Below are 19,408 nucleotides of genomic sequence, written 5' to 3' on the forward strand. Positions count from 1 at the left end.
GAGGATTCTAGATTTTTCTCTTTTTACGTATTACGATTGGGCTCTCGCTTTTGGCTGAGAGAAGGGATGATTTCCCTGGATTGAAATTGTTCTTCATTTTTGTTGAGTATTAATCGAATAACCTTCCTTCCCAATTTAATTTTTCTGTGTTAATTTCTGTTCTCGATTTCTATTCCTCATCATTGGTCCGACCTGCTTGTGATTCTTCCATGCCTCCAATGGAGACACGTGCTCAACAAAATCGCGTGGATCAGCATGAGGAACAGATTACGAAACTTCAATCAGATGTGGTGGAAATCAAGACAGCGGTGCTGGCGATCGAAACAGAGATGCAGAGTGAGGCGGAATTTCGTAAGTTCGTTATGGCTTGGGTTGCGAAACAGGATAAACAACCTTCTTCGGACGAGGGCGGGGTTTCCGGCGTTTCTGCGGTTTCTACTAATCCTCTGACGCCGTCATCCAAGGGTCATGCGGGATTGGTGGGTGAAATTTCGATTCCTCTGCCATGCCTCCACAGCGAACGGAAACGCTTCCGTGGGCAGTGAAGAAGGTGAAGTTGCCAGAGTTTTCAGGATTTGATCCACAGGGATGGATTCAAAAGGCTGAGTTGTACTTTGAGATCAACAACACGCCTCTGGAATTGCGTATCAGATTAGCGCAATTGAGCATGACGGGGGTTGTTGTTCATTGGTTTACCATTGTGAAACAAGTATATGACTCTCTCACATGGGAACAATTAACAACCGCGCTTCTGCAACAATTTGTGCGGGCTTGTGACATTTGTCAGCGTTGCAAAGCCAGTTCTACGGTCCCTGGGGGTCTGTTACAGCCTCTAAACGTTCCAGAAGCTATCTGGGAACACCTTTCTATGGACTTTGTTTTGGGTCTTCCAAAGTCTAAAGGTTTTGATGCAGTATTGGTGGTGGTTGATAGGCTTTCAAAGTATAGCCATTTCATTTTGTTGAAACATCCTTATTCGGCTCGATCAGTGGCCAAAATTTTTGTTCGGGAAGTCATCCGGCATCATGGCATTCCGAAGTCGATTGTCAGTGACCGAGACCCACTCTTCCTCAGCCACTTTTGGCAGGAAATTTTCCGGCTACAAGGAACGAAATTGCACATGAGCTCTGCTTACCATCCTGAATCTGATGGGTAAACAGAGGTCATTAATCGCTGCCTAGAAGCTTATCTACGGTGTTTTGCGACCGATCAACCACGGACTTGGGCTTCTTGGGTGCCGTGGGCAGAATTCTGGTACAACTCGTCTTACCATGTGTCGACAGGGAAATCCCCATTTGAAATTGTTTATGGAAGAAAGCCTCCTTCGATCGTGCAGTTTATTCCAGGTGAAGTACGGGTAGAAGCAGTTGGGCAGGAACTTCGAGACCGTGATGAAGCACTCAAGCAGCTCCGGACTCACCTACTTAACTCTCAAATGGTTATGAAGGAGCAAGCGGATAGAAAAAGGAAGGATGTTAGTTTTGACGTTGGGCAATGGGTTTATGTCAAGCTTAAACCATACCGACAGATGTCCGTAAACCAACGAATTCACCAGAAATTGGCGGCACGATTTTTCGGACCTTTTCAGGTTTTGGAGCGCATTGGTCCGGTGGCTTATAAAATCCAACTTCCACCCGAATCACGGATTCATCCCGTGTTTCATGTGTCGTTATTAAAGAAGGTTGTGCCACCCGGTAAGACTGATATGAGGTTACCTCCTGACTTAGAGCTCGCCGCAGACGATGTGGCGATTCCTGAGAGTGTTTTGGCTGAACGCACCGTTCTGGTGCAGCATGAGTCCGTACTGCAATGGCTCATCAAATGGAAGGGGCGTCCAGGGGACGAAGCGACATGGGAAGATGCGGTAACAATTCAGAACCAGTTTCCGGATGTCAATCTTGAGGACAAGATTGGTCTGGAAGGGGGGAGTAATGATAGGGATCGTGATAAAATAGTTAAAGGAGAGAGTGTTAAAAGTCTATACTAGGAGGGCTAAAAAGGGGCAATCTGGAAGTGGCTAATTCTGTTAGAGGAGAGAGACTATTTGTGGGAAGGGAGGCAGCGTATGGGAGGATTCTAGATTTTTCTCTTTTTACGTATTACGATTGGGCTCTCGCTTTTGGCTGAGAGAAGGGATGATTTCCCTGGATTGAAATTGTTCTTCGTTTTCGTTGAGTATTAATCGAATAACCTTCCTTCCCAATTTAATTTTTCTGTGTTAATTTCTGTTCTCGATTTCTATTCCTCATCAAAATATGTCACAGATTTGAAATAGAGGAAGGAAAAACAGAAGAGAATAAAAGGTTGAAACCTACATAGAGAATTGAAGGTAATATTTTGCCCTTCCCTCATAATTTTTCTCCTGTATGAGGTCAACAAGATGATGCCACAAATTGAATCAAGTTGTGAGTTAAGCAAGTCTTAAAAGGGATAACAATCTCATAATCGTTGATCTACCCACAAATTACTTCTCAAAATGGATTTTATTCTTATGAATATATTGTTAATTTTAAAGTTTTATCAAGTTAATCATTGTTGATTATAAGTTCTATTAGAATTGATAGTACTTGTAATTTTGTTTTAACATTGAATATTGAAATTTAAGATTTCTTTCCCAATTCGCTTACTTTTAATTTTGGCACTCCCTGATTCTCTTCAACTTAAATGAATTCAGATAAGATTCAAATTCAAATAAACATACAACTAATCATACCGGATCTTGGTTTCTAGTAATTGTAAAATACAAATCTGGAGATCAGTTTGGCTAATAGAATTTGAGCTTACATATGTCCATAATCAATTAGGTTAGAAACATCTAGTTGACCTCATACATGCATAAAATAAAAATTAAATATGAGATAATACAAGAGTAGAAAGCAAGACACTCCTTCCTTAAAATGGTCTGCCTCAGCCTTATATCACTACCTTTAAAATTCTACTTCAATGCAAGGCTAGATACACTTTAGAACCCAATTAAATTCACAACAATCAACTAACACTTAATTTGTCTTCTTACATGTCTCCGTGCAAGGCTAGATACATTTTGGAACCAAAAAAGGAGACCATTATCTCAACCAAACAAATTCACAACGATCATGGAACTTCTGTATTTGTGTTTTGGTTTATATATGCCTTTTACATGTTTTATCTTGTAACACCAAGTATTTTGACACCCAATTGTACTTGTCAGAAGTTCCTGCAACCCACGAGTCATATAACAGAAAAATTGAACTTTCAGTGTCAACCCTATCAAAATCTACTTCCATAATTTAAGATATTTGGATAACATTTCTATGCACAAGGTTCTCCGTTCTCAAATAAGCAAATATACCTGCCTCAAAACAACCAAGATTCTATTGGTCCCATCAACTATTTTAGTATTTTATCATTTACAGTTACTTAAACCTTCGGATAATAGCAAACCCTATAACTCTAAAAACGATTCAAGTGCAAGCAAAGAAACAAGAAGACACACCTTCTCTTCCACCTTTTCTTGTTGCTTTTTCACTTTTTCATGCAGTTTCCTTAAACTCATGTTCACTCTCAACCTCTTTTCCTGGTACATTGAAACAAAAGTAAACTCAACTATCAGCCTAAAACAGCATAAGAACACAATATAGGGTACAAGAAACACAACAGAATGTGACAAACCATCCAATGGCCACTTAAAAGTAAGACAATACCTTCACATAGCTGACTCCAAGGTCCTTCCTTGAGTAGCCTCTATCCAAATTGCGCATCACATAATCATTGTAATCTTTAACGATTCTCATGATTATATCGGATGTGGAAATACCTTCTGTCCTTCTTGTCTCCTTAAATCGTCCGATGGCTTTGACCTAATTAATGCAAAAATAATAAAAAGTAAACAAAAATGCATCGTTCCCAAAAACAGATTACACAACTAAAAACTAGTAAGCATGTCCAGGAGGAACACAGGATCCAAAAGTTCGAGAGGATATAATGTAATTTGCAATAACTCTGCATTTACATGTTAATGTATGTACGGGAAAAATGCTAGAGGTGTCTACATAATTAATAGCGCTAAAAAATTCTTCATAAACACCCGCAGGAGCTACAAGTTGTCTAGGGATGTCATGAATATAAGGGTTGTACTATACCCTCACCATGAATGGTATTCAGGGAGAGAGACCTCCTCACATACTGATGGACCAGTCAAGGACCTTTGAACAGCATCAAATATTGGGCGGGATACCTCCACATTATTTACCATCATATGCACAGCAACCTTAGCTAATATAGGATGGATTTCCCTTTTCATTCTATATCTTACACTTTAGGTTTTACAATCAATTTACATGGGTTTACCCCCACAGAAGCAGGAGCACTGAAATTCAAGGCAGAAGTTAAGAAACCTCCTGCGTTGACTTCATCTCATCAAAGAGAAACTAAGAACTTTGAAGCATCTTAATGGTGATTCGTTAGGCAACTACTATAGCAGGGGGGCATTCACCTAGACAGGAGCGGTAAGTGTTGACCTAATTCACTCATAACCCTCCAAGCCACAACCTAGTCATATGACCTAAATCATGGTGAATTCACACACCAAATCAGCATGGAGACAACTGATAGGGTTTCACTATATTTGGTCAAATTCAATAAAAATATAACGGTGTAGAAGCATGCGTAATTGATACTGTTATCATGTTGCATCTTTACCATGCGCTGTTGTCATTTTTTGGTCTTGGAGGTGTTTTAACATTTTCCATCTTTGTTTGGTGCTCTTGATAGTGTGAATGGTGAGAAGCAAATAGCAACCAAGGAGGACTCAAGAATAAGGATCATGTGTAATTTCAATTTGAAACTCGATAGAGCATATCAAGTGTTCACAGCTATTTTTTAAACAAATAAGATTTCTGTTTGGTTCACAGTGGGAGAAGAAAGGAACAACTATGGTTTTGTTCTTTATTTTGGCAACTCAATAGTGGGCATGCATATATACAGAACACTAGACTGTATTGCATATTGTACTTCAAAGTACTGGCATGTACCCACAAATCTTGCATACTGAACCAACCCCATGCACTATAGTCTATATATTACCATTTAACGTGCCAAGCACCTGTACACATCATGAATTGTTGTGTACAGTAGCCCAAATCACGTAACATGTTATCCTATTATAAGATCCCTATCCATCCATTCCTTCACTTTTGTGTTGATCATCCAAAATGAGATGTGGATAACAAATTCCAATTTTCTGCTACATGTGTGTAGTGGACGGCTACATGATTACTTTGTGTCAACATAAACTAGTAAATCTACAATTTCCAGGATTTTGTATGAACTTTCTTTATATTTTAATAACTTTTATATGATAAGCAATCGTAGGAGTTATTCATTTATGATGGAAGATCATGGGTCCAAGTCAATGAAACAATCTCTTTGCAAAGTATAACAAAAATGCAGCATACAAAGACTCCCTTCCACTACCATTGCACACTCAAGGTTTTTGTGCACCTTTATCATCCTTTCATATGCTATAATGTCCCTTTATATGTATAAAGGTCCAACCGGCCATAGCAAAGTATCGCCAACAAAAGTATGATTCAATTTTATTGCACAATCCGCAGAGACTATTCAGGTCCAGGAAGTCCAAAACTGGGACAGAAAAAAAAAACCCTCTACTCTTCTTCCCTTTTTTTAATTTGTTCCCAAATTTATGCCTTCTGTACATGAATGATAGACTCATTGGCCTTTTTCCAGTCATTTCCCATTCTGATATTTTCCTAATGGAGCATGCATGGCAATGACAAACAACATGCTGATAGTGACTATGAAGGGGCTTGATGCTGGTATACGTTTTCTTCAGAAAATGTCAGGTCCTTTATACAGGGTAATGTACCCAGCATAGAGGATTCTCTATTACTGCAACAAAAAGTAACAAATCATGCATAAGAAACCTAGATCTTTTATTTCGGCTCATGTTTTTTGGTTGGGGAGTTGAATCCTGCACAAGAAGCTTTTTTTCCCTACCGAGCATTTTGTGGTCATTTCAGGGTTAATACTTTAATTGTGAATAATGAGCTTGCAAAGCGTGTCTCAGATGGTGGTATGGCTAAAGGAACATGATAGATAAATAAGACAGAAATGAACATTCATAATGCATTAGCTATGGAGGGGCTGCCCAGATATATGGATAGATCATATTGCTTTTGGTTTTATTTTCTAGGTAGCTAATTTTGATCTCAGAATCATGTCCAGCCCTCCGTTGGCGTTGATCAGGTTAGCCTATTTAATAAATAGGTGGACCGTATATGTATATACAACATACATCTGGAGAACAAAGAAAGATGGGGAGTTGCAATAGAAAGACTTTAAAGCAGGAAACAAGTATTTAAAACTTTAAAGCATTACAAACATATTCCCATATTTGGTCAAATAAGTCAGCTTGAGGACCCAAATTTCTATCAACACTTCCATGAAGACAAAAGTACCATGTCAAACTTGATAGACTATAAGTTTAAATTCTTCAAAACATAAATGAAACAATGCCAACTTTGAATTAGGGTTGACCCCTTTGACTGCAGGAGACAGAAGGGCATGCCTAGTTTTGGAACAGATAGTATTATCCATCATTGTGGATTTGTGGGATACTTTTTAAATCGAAAAAGATAAAACCTACAAGTGTTTAATAGAGAATGGCATAAAGGATTCCTCAAACTTAAGCTCCATATCTAATCTCCCCTTGAATTTCAAAAAACGGTATAAGAGACGATGAACTTCCAAAGTGAAGTGTTCATCCCTTGTGAAATCAGTTTACTCCCCAAAGGTCCTACTTCAAACCAAACCAAACAAACCCAGTAAATTCCATCAAGACGTTGTTTATGAGAAAACCCAGCTTCTGAAGAAGATAAGGAAAGCTTGGCTAGAGACTTCAGTCTTAAACAACTTAGTTTGAAACCAGTTTTAGGGAGAGAAAAAGACTTGAGAAGAAAAACAGAGGACAAGAAAACATGTTGAAAGATCCTACTACTCTGGAGTAATTAAATGAACAAAATATTGCAGAATCAAAACTTCCATCTCCAAGTTTAACTCACACGTAGCTCCCTTATAAAGTTGTTCTTTTGACAAATTATAGGACCTGGATGAGGGCCATGTCTCGGTCCCAGTGTGGCTGATCATCCTAGCTATTAACACTAGCCCAGCTAGGAACCAAGTGTTTCATAGTTAGAAGGACCAAAATTAAATTTTCCAGAAATTACAATCTCACCAAGACCCGGAGGCTTTAAGGTAGCGTTTGGTGCGAATACCAGATGAGACACGCAAAATAGGACTACTTGTCTGTCCTATGTTTGGTACGACTAAAAAATGACAAAACAAATCTGCTAAAATAATCAGATTGTCCCCAAAATATTGTTTAATGTTTTTTTATCATATAATAGTTATAAATTACAAAATCATTGGAACATTTAAATAATTCTATTTATAAAATTAAAGAAAATTACACTTTTTTCTCTTTTTTTGTTAATTTCATATAATCATAATAATAACAAAAATATTACTAATACTAATAATAAGTAGTAGTAGTAGTAATACTAATTCAATAGTAGTGATAATAATAATTTAACTATTATGATAAATAATATTTGATAAAAATAAAAATAATTATTACTATTATTTATTATAATTATTAACAATAACAACAACAATAATGTTATTATCTTTTTGTCCAAGATCCACCTTTTTGGATGGAACAAAAAACCTCTCTTTTTGTCCCATGAATTTGAGTTTTTGTCCATTTTGTCCCACCTAGTTTTTGTTCCATGTCATGCCAAGCAAGGGACCTATTTTTGTCCCGTCTCGTCCCATGTAGTCTACACAGAAAACGCACCCTAAAGTACCTCCACACCCACCCATCTACAGTCATCGCATTGAAAACGTCAACACTGAATAAGACTTTGATGCACATCAAATATCCAAGTCCGAATGAACAACTAGAGACCCACACTTTAAGTTGGTCAAAGATGAAGAACTTCCTTAACATTCGTGACAACTAGAACATTTTTCTAAAGATCCATTGCTAATCATGTGAAAAACTAATTTCGAGAGCTTCATGTTCCCAAATCGCTTTCACATTAATTTTGACTCCATCTGCAAACACAACTTTAATCTTGTTCCAATGGTTTCGATTTGTGCACATAGAAAAACATAAAGCCGGTTCAAATGTTTGTGTATCTCAACAGGAAAACAAAAAATGCACCCTAATAATTTTTTTGACTGATCTATCAATTAGAACATACCCTTTTTGTCTTCGAATCCTCACTAGTCACTAATGCAGCAAGTGATAAATTTTGATGATTCCAGAAAATGGTGTGGGATGAATTATCGTGGCTGGGCTGAATGTAGAATGATTCTAAGCCTTCCCATAATCGAATTGCAATATCTAGGATCATCGAATTTTCTACTACGGCCCCTCATATTTCAAACTTCACATTTTTATTTTGGCCCCTCGAACAATGACACATATAACCAACTAAGCCAGTTCCACTTGTTCAAGTCTTCTTCTTTCGCTTCAGGGACAGAGGTTCTAGGGTAGGTAACAGCAGGTTTCTGAAGAAAGATGTAAGCCTTCCCATGTAGGATTTTAAGGAATAACCTGGCTTCATGAAGAGGTATTTACTTGGCTATGGGGGTTCATTTTTCTTTGTACTGTTTTGTTAAGTTCAAGCAAAGTTTTGATTTCAGACAGAAGTTACAGAGCTTCATGCCATTTTCTATACTGTAAAATATCTAAACTTACAAACTCGTAGACATCTTTTCCTGCCCCACTTGCATCAGCATAACTGAAAGTTTAAGAAAGCAAAAACAATTAACACATCAAATATAGTGAGCATTAACATTCGCGAAATTGAAAGATGAAAAATATAAGCATTTATTGCATTCCAGCAAGTAATCAACACTATGTTGCCTCGATGGTTCTTACATCACATCCATTAACAAAGTAAAGCATGTCAATGGAACCACATTTGCAAGATATTGTTTCACTAGGCACCTTATAAAAGTTAATATGACAAAAAACTAGCCACGCAAAGAAAAAGAAGATATATACACAGACGAATGAACAGTATAAGCATCTAATTTCACAAAGTCAGGCTCTGCCCACCTGAAACCAATGAGATGTTAGAACTAAAACTCATACATTAATCTTAATGTGGAGATATTTTTTCTTAAACCGTATTAATTAAACCCTTATCCCAAAAGAACTGCCCATTTTTCTATAACAATAGAATACCCTTCATTAGAATCACAGTTGGCATTTTTTGTATTTATGTGGCTATCCGGACCCAACATATGGATGATAGCAGAATCAGAATAGAAAGCCTAAGCTAACCTTGAGAGCTAGCTCAACTGGCAAATGGAGGCTAGGACTTAAGATTCCTTCCTGTATCTTCATGGCCTCATGAGATTAGTCAAGGTATGCACAAGCTGGCCCAAACGGAACACTCAAGGTTACCAAAAGAAACTAGCTTATGTTTTAGCTTACTGAAAAACCCTGTTTGATAAGCTTAATAAGCAATCTTCCCTAAAGGCTACTTCAGATTGCTTTTTCAATAAGCTCCAGAGTTTTTTTCACTTTTCTCCAATTATACCCCACATGGGATAACTAAATATTTTTCACCAATTCCTTTTAGGTCATTTCACATTGTCATCTAATTTATTAACTAGTTTTTACCAGAAGTGAAGCTAGCTTATAAGCTATCTTTTTTATAAGTTACTTCAGATAGCTTTTCCATAAGCTAGCTACTTGAAAAGCTACTTCCGGTAGCTTTTCAATATGCTTCGTGGTTTTCTCACCTTTTTCCATTTATACCCCTTCTGGATTAATTAGATTATTTCAACATGGCCTTTTAGATCATTTTTCATTATCATATAGTTTATCTGCAAGGTTTTACCAAATGTGACTAGTTTATCAGCCAACAAGTAGCTTTTTTTTTCTTTCTTTCTTTTTTGTAAGGGTGTCCGGGCCAAAGCCCGACTAATCCCCGGCAAATTTGGAGGCTAAACATGGCCCCACTTAAATGTCGCCAACACTCCCCTCCCAGGGCTCGAACTCGGGTTCATGACTATGCCATGCCCAAGCCTTTACCACTAGGCTGGAAGGTCTTTGACTACTATGCCATGCCCAAGCCTCGCCAACAAGTAGCTTATTAGCTAGTTTTCCGAACATAGCCTACGTGTTGGGTTGTGAATTAAAGTTTGAATTTTTAAAACATCCAAGAGTACTGTGTACAGAGTCAAAAAAAGGCTCTTTCTGAACGGGGAACTATAACTCAAAATGGGCTCCCTCGCAAACACCTGCAACTTGTAAGTTGTAACCATGGCCTTGCTTCAACATAGATGTCTAGAGTCAAAAATTGTTATCTATAAAGTTTAGGTAAAATTTCTTCAGCAAGCAAATATGAGAGGAAAAGAAGAAAGTGCAAAAGATTTCTGCTCTTATGCTAGCTACAGGCCCAATATGAATATAGTACTTTTATGATGGATGTAATTGCAAGTAAAGACAATATCATTCTTATAAGCCTTAAACAACCAAGGGTCATCATGTTCTTTGAAACAAAATTTAAACCACATTTGACTTCATTTCAGATTTTATTGATTTGATATTGCATTAAGAATTTTATGCTTACGCAAATTATGCACCTTCAATAAGTTTAACATTATTTTTGCAATTTCTTCAACTTCTTATAAGTTATACTACAAATGTTGCATACGGCTGTATGTCAAACAGAAGTTGCAACAAATAGATTAAAAACCTATTATACGAGATAAAGAACAAGTTCACCAAGTCCCTGTTTTGCTGTTTTTGATCGACTCTTAGTGGATCCACCTTTGATCGTTATGAGATGGTGCATTCTAAGCTTGTATGTTCATCATAACCATCACTGCATAATAGCACATGCTGAGTAGGATCTTCCAAGTATCTTAATCATTAACACTCCTTAATAATACTTTGACCAAAAATGAGTCTTAGGAAACCCCAACCATACCCAGCTCAAATAGCTAACAGAATAAGATGTCGGAAAAAAAACACATTCAGATGTTTCATTTCATCAAATTACCAACCTATGTACATATTAACAACATTGCTTCTTAATCTTTTAATCAAAATTGTAATCATTATCGAGCTAAATATAACATATACAGAACACATTTTTAACTCTACAAAGAACAAAATAAAGAAAAAATTTAAAGTCAATGTCCACTATGCAAATAACATGTTAACAAATAAAAATAATGAATTTGACAAGAAAGAAAGCAGCAGTAAGAGGAGAGCAACAAAGTTCTGATTAATAACAAGGCACGTAGGTCGTAGCCTTGATATGAATTCTTGTTGAGTTATTTGGACCTTTCCCTTTTGAGTAAATTTAGAGATTTCGTCCCTGTGGTCATATGAAAATTAAGGATTGGGTCCTTAACCCTAGAAAAATATACAGAGCCCTCGTGGTTTCATGGTTGTTATGGATCAAGTCCTTCGTCCTAACTCTGTTAAAGAAGTTATGTTAAGTTGGGTAAAAAATGTGTAATTTACTCTTCCCCTTTACTTTTAGTCTATAAGATAAAAGTCTCAAACCTGTATGCCCATAAAATGAGAACCTTAACCCAGCTTGAAAAGCCTTTGTGGCATGAACCCAACTTGAAAAGCCTAGTCCACACTCAGGTAAACTCCTCTAAGAGTATTACACCTAGTCCACACTCATGTAAACTCCTCTAAGCATGTACCTTGGAAAACCTTTTTCGCAGACTCATTATGGTCGCATCATTTAGGTGGCATCTCGACAAAGATGCACCTAAGGCAACTCATTCAATGTATCTTCTCTTCAAAACTTTCTATATATGTGAAAATGTGAATCTTGCCTACCCCTACTCCTAATATCATCTTCTTGCCTCTCTGTACAGGTCTCATTTTCTAACAAACGAACCCTAGGGTCTACTGCATAGTATGATTTCCCATTTGGTTGATGTTAACAACCAAAAATCCACATTATCGTTGTTTTTGTTACCATTCAAGAGTTGAAAGGCACATGCATAACATGCCAATTTTTAAGCTTAAGGAATCACATGTCCTTTAGAAAGTCTCTGCAGACACACATAATATGCCAATGTTTAACAAATCAAATGTCCTTTAAAAGTTCCCATTCGACCGAGTCAGCCAGTTCTGCACTATACTATTTGAGGGTTGGATAATGTCCAAAAAAATATAATACAAGCATCAGCTATCATTTCATACTGCTTCAAAGAGAAATACAGTTTTTTGCGAATTTTTTATCCAGTACCCCTTTCAAAACAAAGAACACGCGAAGGTGTTTATAGAGAGCAAATTGAATATAGTTTTGGGCAGGTTGACCTTACGGTAGAGAATCATGAGCCACAAAGTCAATCTGATGCTTATCCATAAATTCCTGGTTAAGAACCCAAGGGGCATCTGGGATAACTTCATCAACCCACCTGCATAAAGTAGAAATAAGGAACTTTCAACAAGGTTCATCAATAACTAAAGCAGTTTTAAAGTTATATTAAAAAAATACATGAAATCACATGTGAACATGCATGCATCATGAGTAGCAAACTCACTTAGATAAAAGCTACTGATAGCTCTCATCAAGAGAGTTTTTGTTTTACTCCCTTTTGTACCTTTATTTCTTGTGCAATTCATCTTTGTAGTTAGTTATTAGTCCTTTTTAGTCTTTCTCCCAGGGCTGTTGGTCTACATTGGTCTATTAGACGGTTTTAGTTCTTACAGTTTATGTTGTCAGAAAATGTGCCAGCATAGTCCTATCAAGGCTGCAGCATCAGGATAAGTGAAGCTGGAGGATGTTTTGGCAGATGATGTGATGAGTTGATGAAAAGTTGAAGAGAGAAGAGTATGTGTATGTGATGATGAGAAAACGTCAAGCTCAAATGGGAGGAGTTGGTGAAGTCTTCTCCTTGGTGGGTGTAAAAGCATCAAGGGTGTTGAGCTCGAAGTTAACAGTAATTAATTAATTAAAAAGGTGACAGCATTGAGAACGGAAGAAAAAGTTGATAAATAAGTACCATTTCTGATGAACAAGGAAGAACCAATGGTCCATTGGGGGTTTTTAAAGCTTCGGTTTAGCATCTATTTAATGAGGTTGAAATGAAGACAAAGGAGAGGTCTTAAAAGAGGAGAATTTAGTATTTAAATATGGAACAATAGCACTTGCATTTCTGTAGTTCAAACATCTTTATTTCTGCCTTTACAGCTTTGTACTTTCCGTTTTAGGTTACTTATATAGTTTGCATTTCTCTGAGTTAGTATGAGAATGTCTTTTGGTATTTACTCTCTCCTCCTCTGTTTTCTTCATGTGTGTTATGGCCTAAAAACCCTTTTGGTGTGGGTATGAACAAATCCTAAATTGCAAACATGCAGTAAGATGCCATTGTTTCCTGTTGCAATTCTCAATATGTTCATTCATGTGTTCTTATATTACAGCACTATGCAGACAAGTGAATCACTGAGTGAAGTGTTCAATTGTGTCGAGACCCATGAATGAGTTTGATATGCAACATCAACTCTAACAATGGAAAACAGGTTTGGAAAAATTAGCAAGCACAGTTTGATCTTGTGTCGCTTAAAAATTAAAAGTTTGTACCTAAACCTGAGTTAACATCTGCATAGGAATATCATTTAGCATTTTTGGGTCTAATGTCTTTAGACTTGATAGAATTCTCTTATATCTGTGCTAACAAAGTTGAGTTATGCAACAGAATACTGCAGCTCCCAGTTGTTGTAGCAATTCAGGTGAAGTTTGTACCCATACTACTCCCAAAAATTTCTGAAGTGTTAACAATGAAAACCAACATTATTCTTCAAATTCGTTCCCTAAAGTCGGTATTTACTTATGCTCATTTCTTACTTTGAACTCCAAGCCCTATAGAAATGATATCCGGTTACTACACTATTGTATTACGTGTTAGGCAATTTAAGTACATGTATACTTGCACAAGCTTAAATACTAATCGTTGTGATAACAAACGTCCGTTTAAATCTCGCAGCAGCTACACTTGTGGCTACTAGACTACCATACATGATGCTATTTATGGTTTTTTGTTTTGGAAAATAATCTCATATTTCCACAAATGACCTCCAACAGTTCATATGGTCCTCATTGTACGAAAGTACCATTAAAAGGGACTGGAATAGGTTTGAAAACAAGTAAATGACTACATGTAAAAAAAAAACACGGCTCCCTATAAGGAATAGAAGTACTATAAAATCCAATAAAGTTACAGATCACTGGAACTAACAATCAGAATTTTCAATGAGTACATCAAACATACTTGCAATGACGAAGGGATTCATAGCGCTCCGTGTCAGTCATGACTGTTTTCCCCTTTAGACTGTGGGTGACCTCATCATTGCAGCACCCAACCAAAAGATAAGTATTTGGAAACCTATTTTGGGCATCACAGAAATTGCAAGTTAGAAGATACATACACTTCACTTGCATATTGTATTTTAGCATGATTTTTGCATTGTATAACTAGCTAACATCAGAAACTAACATCACTAAAAACATACAAATATTTGCTTTTATTAATAACTACCATTTTACCATCAACAGCACATACAAAAAAAGAGTTTCTTCCCCACAATCACAGTAAAAGAAACTTGAATAATAGAAACATAGGTTTGTCATTCTTGGATATGGCTTAGACAGTCAAATATGAACTGATAGATTAGATCTCAAAATCAGACACTTGTACCAACATTTATGGAAGAATTCAATTTCAAATCAAAGCTATACTTTACATGAAATAGTAGGATGCTAGCTTACATATTGTGGGTAACAAAAAGAGAAGAGAGTTTGTCATTCGACTGATTGGATGTTCAATATCCACAGAAAAAAATTATAAAAACGGTTGCATGCAATGGAATCAAGCAGCCTTAGGGGCTTTTTACCAACCTCTTACCGAATAAGCGCTTACCCAATGTCACTTACTTTACCAGGTGAGCATGGCAAGGACCAAAAATCTTACCCGGTAAGAAGTAAAGCAAGGATCGAGAGTCTTACCTGGTAAGTGAGGGAGGAGAATCTTAAATGGTAAACGCTTATTGGGTAAAGATGCTTACTAATAACCCATTTTGATGGCTAAGAACACTACCTGTAAGGTAAAGGGCCATTTACCAAATGGTTACCGGGCAAGCGCTTACCGGCATGAGAAATTACCCTCACTTACCTTATCATGTAATATTCTCGGCCATCAAAATGGATTGTTAGTAAGGGGCCGTTTACCCAACACTTACCCGGTAAGTGTTTACCGGTAACATTTAACACTATCATTTACTTACCGGTTATGATTTTAGTCCACCAAAATGACATCGTATGCAACAATTTACTTGGTAAGCGCTTACCGTGGTAAGAGTCATCGCCCTCACTTACCAAGTAAGACTCATGTTCCTTGTCCCGCTCTTACCGGGTAAAATTCTTGGTCCTTATCATATTCATCGGATAAGTTAATGTGACTTGGTAAGCACTTACCCGGATAAGCGTTTGGTAAACGGCCCATTACTCTCTCTAGTTGCAAAAACAAACTTAAGTATGTTTTATGCTCAGGGGGATAGGTCAACAAAATCATATGAAGCAGGGGCATGGAAGATGAAACACCGACTGAGGGACCTGTTATTAGAAGGAAGAGGCCATTAGTCTTATCTATATCTAGTACAAGCAAATAGACCAACATCTATTATTCTAGATGTCAGGCCGGCCTAACTCCTTGCACATGAAAAAAAACCGCATTTTCTAGAAGCAGATTCCACAATTCTAATGGGGAAGGATTATCACGGATGATTATATGAACATATCACATCAGCCAGGAGAAAACCATAAGTGATATTGACTGGAGTAGTCCAAACTTGAAAACATATTTCAGGAGTTCAATATTTAAGGATCCATGTGAATGTTTCCCAGGATTCTCATCAAACTAGTTATGCCCCATAGTGGGCCATAAGTTCCATCTCCCAAACATTTTGCAAATTCTTCTGTTCTACATCAAGATGGCCCAAATCTTTCAAAAGTTTTATGCCTAGCATAAGTTGCCTGCACAATCAGTTATTAACCCTATACTCCTACCCATGGAAATCCTCCTATATTATAGTTCAACGTGATATCAAACACCTCAGGGAGTTGAACGTGAGGTAAGTACCATAAACGAGGAAAGTGTATGAGAAAACTCAAAATCAAAATCGATCTAATAGCCCAACCCATTAATAAAGGAAAATGCACCCTCAAGGTCTGAGAAGTTGCGTGCCTGATTATCCCTTTCACATACCGTTTGATTTTGGTTAACTTGTTGGGAACCACTCATGGATGAAAACTTTCCGACTTGCAACAAAATTTGAAGCCCTTTAACCTGCCAGGCATTCAAACCTATGGCTCCAACTTATCACAAAATTTACGTTTCTCCTTCTCCATAAATCAAAATTGCGAAATAAAACCTTCATCGACTATGACGATAAACCAACAGCGGATCACATAGAATACAGATTAATTGCTTGCACAAACAAAAGACGCAATCCTAGGCAGAAAACGAAAAAATTTGATTGACAATCACGAAAGAGGTAAGTGAAAAGTTACGATTTCTTGGCTTGTTCGAGGGAACGAGCATGACCGAAATGGAAAAGATCGTATATGCCATCAGCATAGACACGAACCGGCCTGTCTGTGGGCGGGTCGAGCATCCAGATAGTCTGTTTATGCTCCTTGTTTTGTTCATCCTCCATTGAAATTGAAATACGAATACTGGATCGATCGGCTTCCCCGTCGGTTTCAGACAGATTTGGGGAATGAAGACGGAAATCAATACCCTTCGGTTTCTGGGGTTCAATTTTTATATATTCGTTAAATGTGCGTGGATCTATTCATTCATGATCTATGGGCACCGTGTGTCAATACATAATAATAAATAATAGACGTGATGTAATTTCAAATTAATACATTTCTTTAACCCATTTTTTAAAAGGGATTAATTCGGAGATTTTTATAGCATCTGTTATTTTATGTGATTTTTAAAGTTATGGTTGAAATTTTATGTAATGATTCATATATATTTATTTTATAACATGAATTTTTTTAATTTTCTCTGGTCTTTTCCATTGTGCGTGGCATGTTGACGAATTTGGTTTATTTAAAAATTATGTAAAAATATTAAGATGAAAGTGATTCGTTGATTTACTTATAATAAAATGTAAATGTATTTCGTTTAGAATGTGAGCTAAAAAAAACAAAACTCATATACTCACGTTATTTTGTTTTATCGTATTCTCATCAATGTGGATTACCAAATTCAATATCAATGGAATAATTATGAATACTCAAATATCATAATACCATATAATCTTCGTTAGTTTTTCTTTTATTATTTTGATGATATTTGACATTGAGATATATTGATTCGTTAATGGTATGTATGTTTATTTAATTTTTTTATGTAGATTAACATTTTAAGAGGGTTGGCCAAATTGAACGGACTTCATTGGTTTAGAGGGTCAGTCAAAATGAGTTAACAACATGTGTTTAGACGATCGGTTTAAGGGAGTCAACTCCATTAGTTGTCACAAAAGCATCTCAACCATTTTTCATATACATGTAATTCATTATCAATCTTTCATATCTCCATCAATATGAGATAAACAAAAAAAAAAAATTCAACCACAATTCAATAAACGAAAATTACTCAACTATTTGGGTGTAACATCAATCTTGTGTTTGTTCACTTTTATACTTTAATTTGTTTTTAACTTGGTATTTTGCATGATATTTTAAATGTATTTCGCACTATAATTTTACCATTTGGTTGGATTTTTATTCCACTTATGGTTATAGATATTAAAACATCCGAAATAAGACAACTTTATGCATCAAACCTCATGAATTGACACAAAGGCATCCAATCCGCATTTCTTATACACACCACTTTCTACAAATCTTTCAAGTTCTCACCTATGTGGAACAACTAAAACTAAACCACAATTTACCGTTTGAGAATACTTCCGATCCACTTTTCTTATATACACCACTTTGTTTAAATCTTTTAACTTCTAACCAATGTGGGACAACAAAAACTCAATCACAATTCACCGTATAAAAATACTTTATTCTTATGTTGTCACAATAATACCCTAAAGTTTTTATTTTATATATATAAAGATATAATTATTTTTATATAATAAGATTTGTTTTGTAAAATAGTGTCCTCCAAATAAGATTTATTTTTATATAATAAGATTTTTATTGACCTGAATATCCAACCCGTTATACGAGCCGACTAATCCCATGATGACCACCTGCTTCGTAGGTAGCCCGGAGTCACCGCATTTGAACCTCCATGGTCATAAAAGAATTTTTATTCCTCCTTTGATTTAAACCTGATATGTTTAGGTACTTTTATTTTTTGAAACTCAAGCTCAAACCAATCAAACACCAACCTATGAGTTAGGCAACCCATTCCCATTATACCCATGCTTCTTGTTTTTTTATAGCATGTTATATCATCTTATTTCTTGTTCTCTCTTTTCTATCCACCATATCTTCAATTTGTAATTGAAATCATTCCTTAGAATATGGTGTTGCAGGGTTTTTTTACCTTCTCTTGCATAGTTCCCACATTACCCTAATTACATGGTTTTATTATATTTTAATTGGTTCAATATAACATAAATAATAACAAAATAAATGCCAAAAAAATAAAATATTGCATGATTGAACACCACTTTATAATAATCTATACTATCTTATTAAGCAAATTTAGCAAAAGTCTTAAAGTCTTAAAATTTTAAATGACCAAAATACCCTTTATACTCACTTTTTCACCCCCTTCTCTCCTCATATACACTCATCCTCTCATATACACTCACCTTCTCAACAACGATTTTTTTTAAATTATAATTTTAAATTTACACTTTATACACCTATAATTAATTAATTAATTTAATTTATGTCATTTACTTTTAAATGTTTCATTCTAAACATTTATCAAATTAACATACATAATCGTATATTAATTAAAACATGTTTAAAAAATACATTTTTATTTTAACAAGTTRCATCATTATAATCGTCTCGTTAATACCTTCGAAATGAGTCCAATATTGAATAATTTTTGACTTAATTGTATTTATATATTATATGTACTGTGAAAAAATATTTTTAATATTTACGATTTATATTTTTATAGTTATTTATTCATATATATATACTTATATTTTGGGGTTAGGCTATCCAAATTGCACTATATAATATGTATTGAATTAATATGTTATTGGGTTTTTTGAAATATATATATACATGTATTAATTCAACCTTAATCTGAGTTTCTGGACAAGAAAGAGGGTAAACAGTTGAAATTTCATTCTAAAACCCAT

General features: G+C 35.8%; 1 protein-coding gene across 1 annotated transcript in view; it reads right to left on the reverse strand.

The window, feature by feature from the left end:
- LOC112520436 (choline-phosphate cytidylyltransferase 1-like) overlaps positions 1-16,903 on the reverse strand; it is an 18,331-nt gene extending 1,428 nt beyond the window's left edge. Inside the window, exons 1-6 of the mRNA XM_025128829.1 lie at positions 16,623-16,903; positions 14,326-14,439; positions 12,376-12,471; positions 8,765-8,807; positions 3,684-3,839; positions 3,476-3,556 (exon numbers count right to left, since the gene is read on the reverse strand). Coding sequence (XP_024984597.1) covers positions 3,476-3,556; positions 3,684-3,839; positions 8,765-8,807; positions 12,376-12,471; positions 14,326-14,439; positions 16,623-16,768 — 636 coding nt within the window. The 5' untranslated portion in view covers positions 16,769-16,903. The remainder of the gene's footprint in view (positions 1-3,475; positions 3,557-3,683; positions 3,840-8,764; positions 8,808-12,375; positions 12,472-14,325; positions 14,440-16,622) is intronic.
- Between the last annotated feature and the right edge of the window lie 2,505 nt (positions 16,904-19,408).

The sequence above is a fragment of the Cynara cardunculus genome (assembly GCF_001531365.2).
Source record: "Cynara cardunculus var. scolymus isolate 2C chromosome LG 1, CcrdV1, whole genome shotgun sequence".
Taxonomy (NCBI): Eukaryota; Viridiplantae; Streptophyta; class Magnoliopsida; order Asterales; family Asteraceae; genus Cynara; species Cynara cardunculus.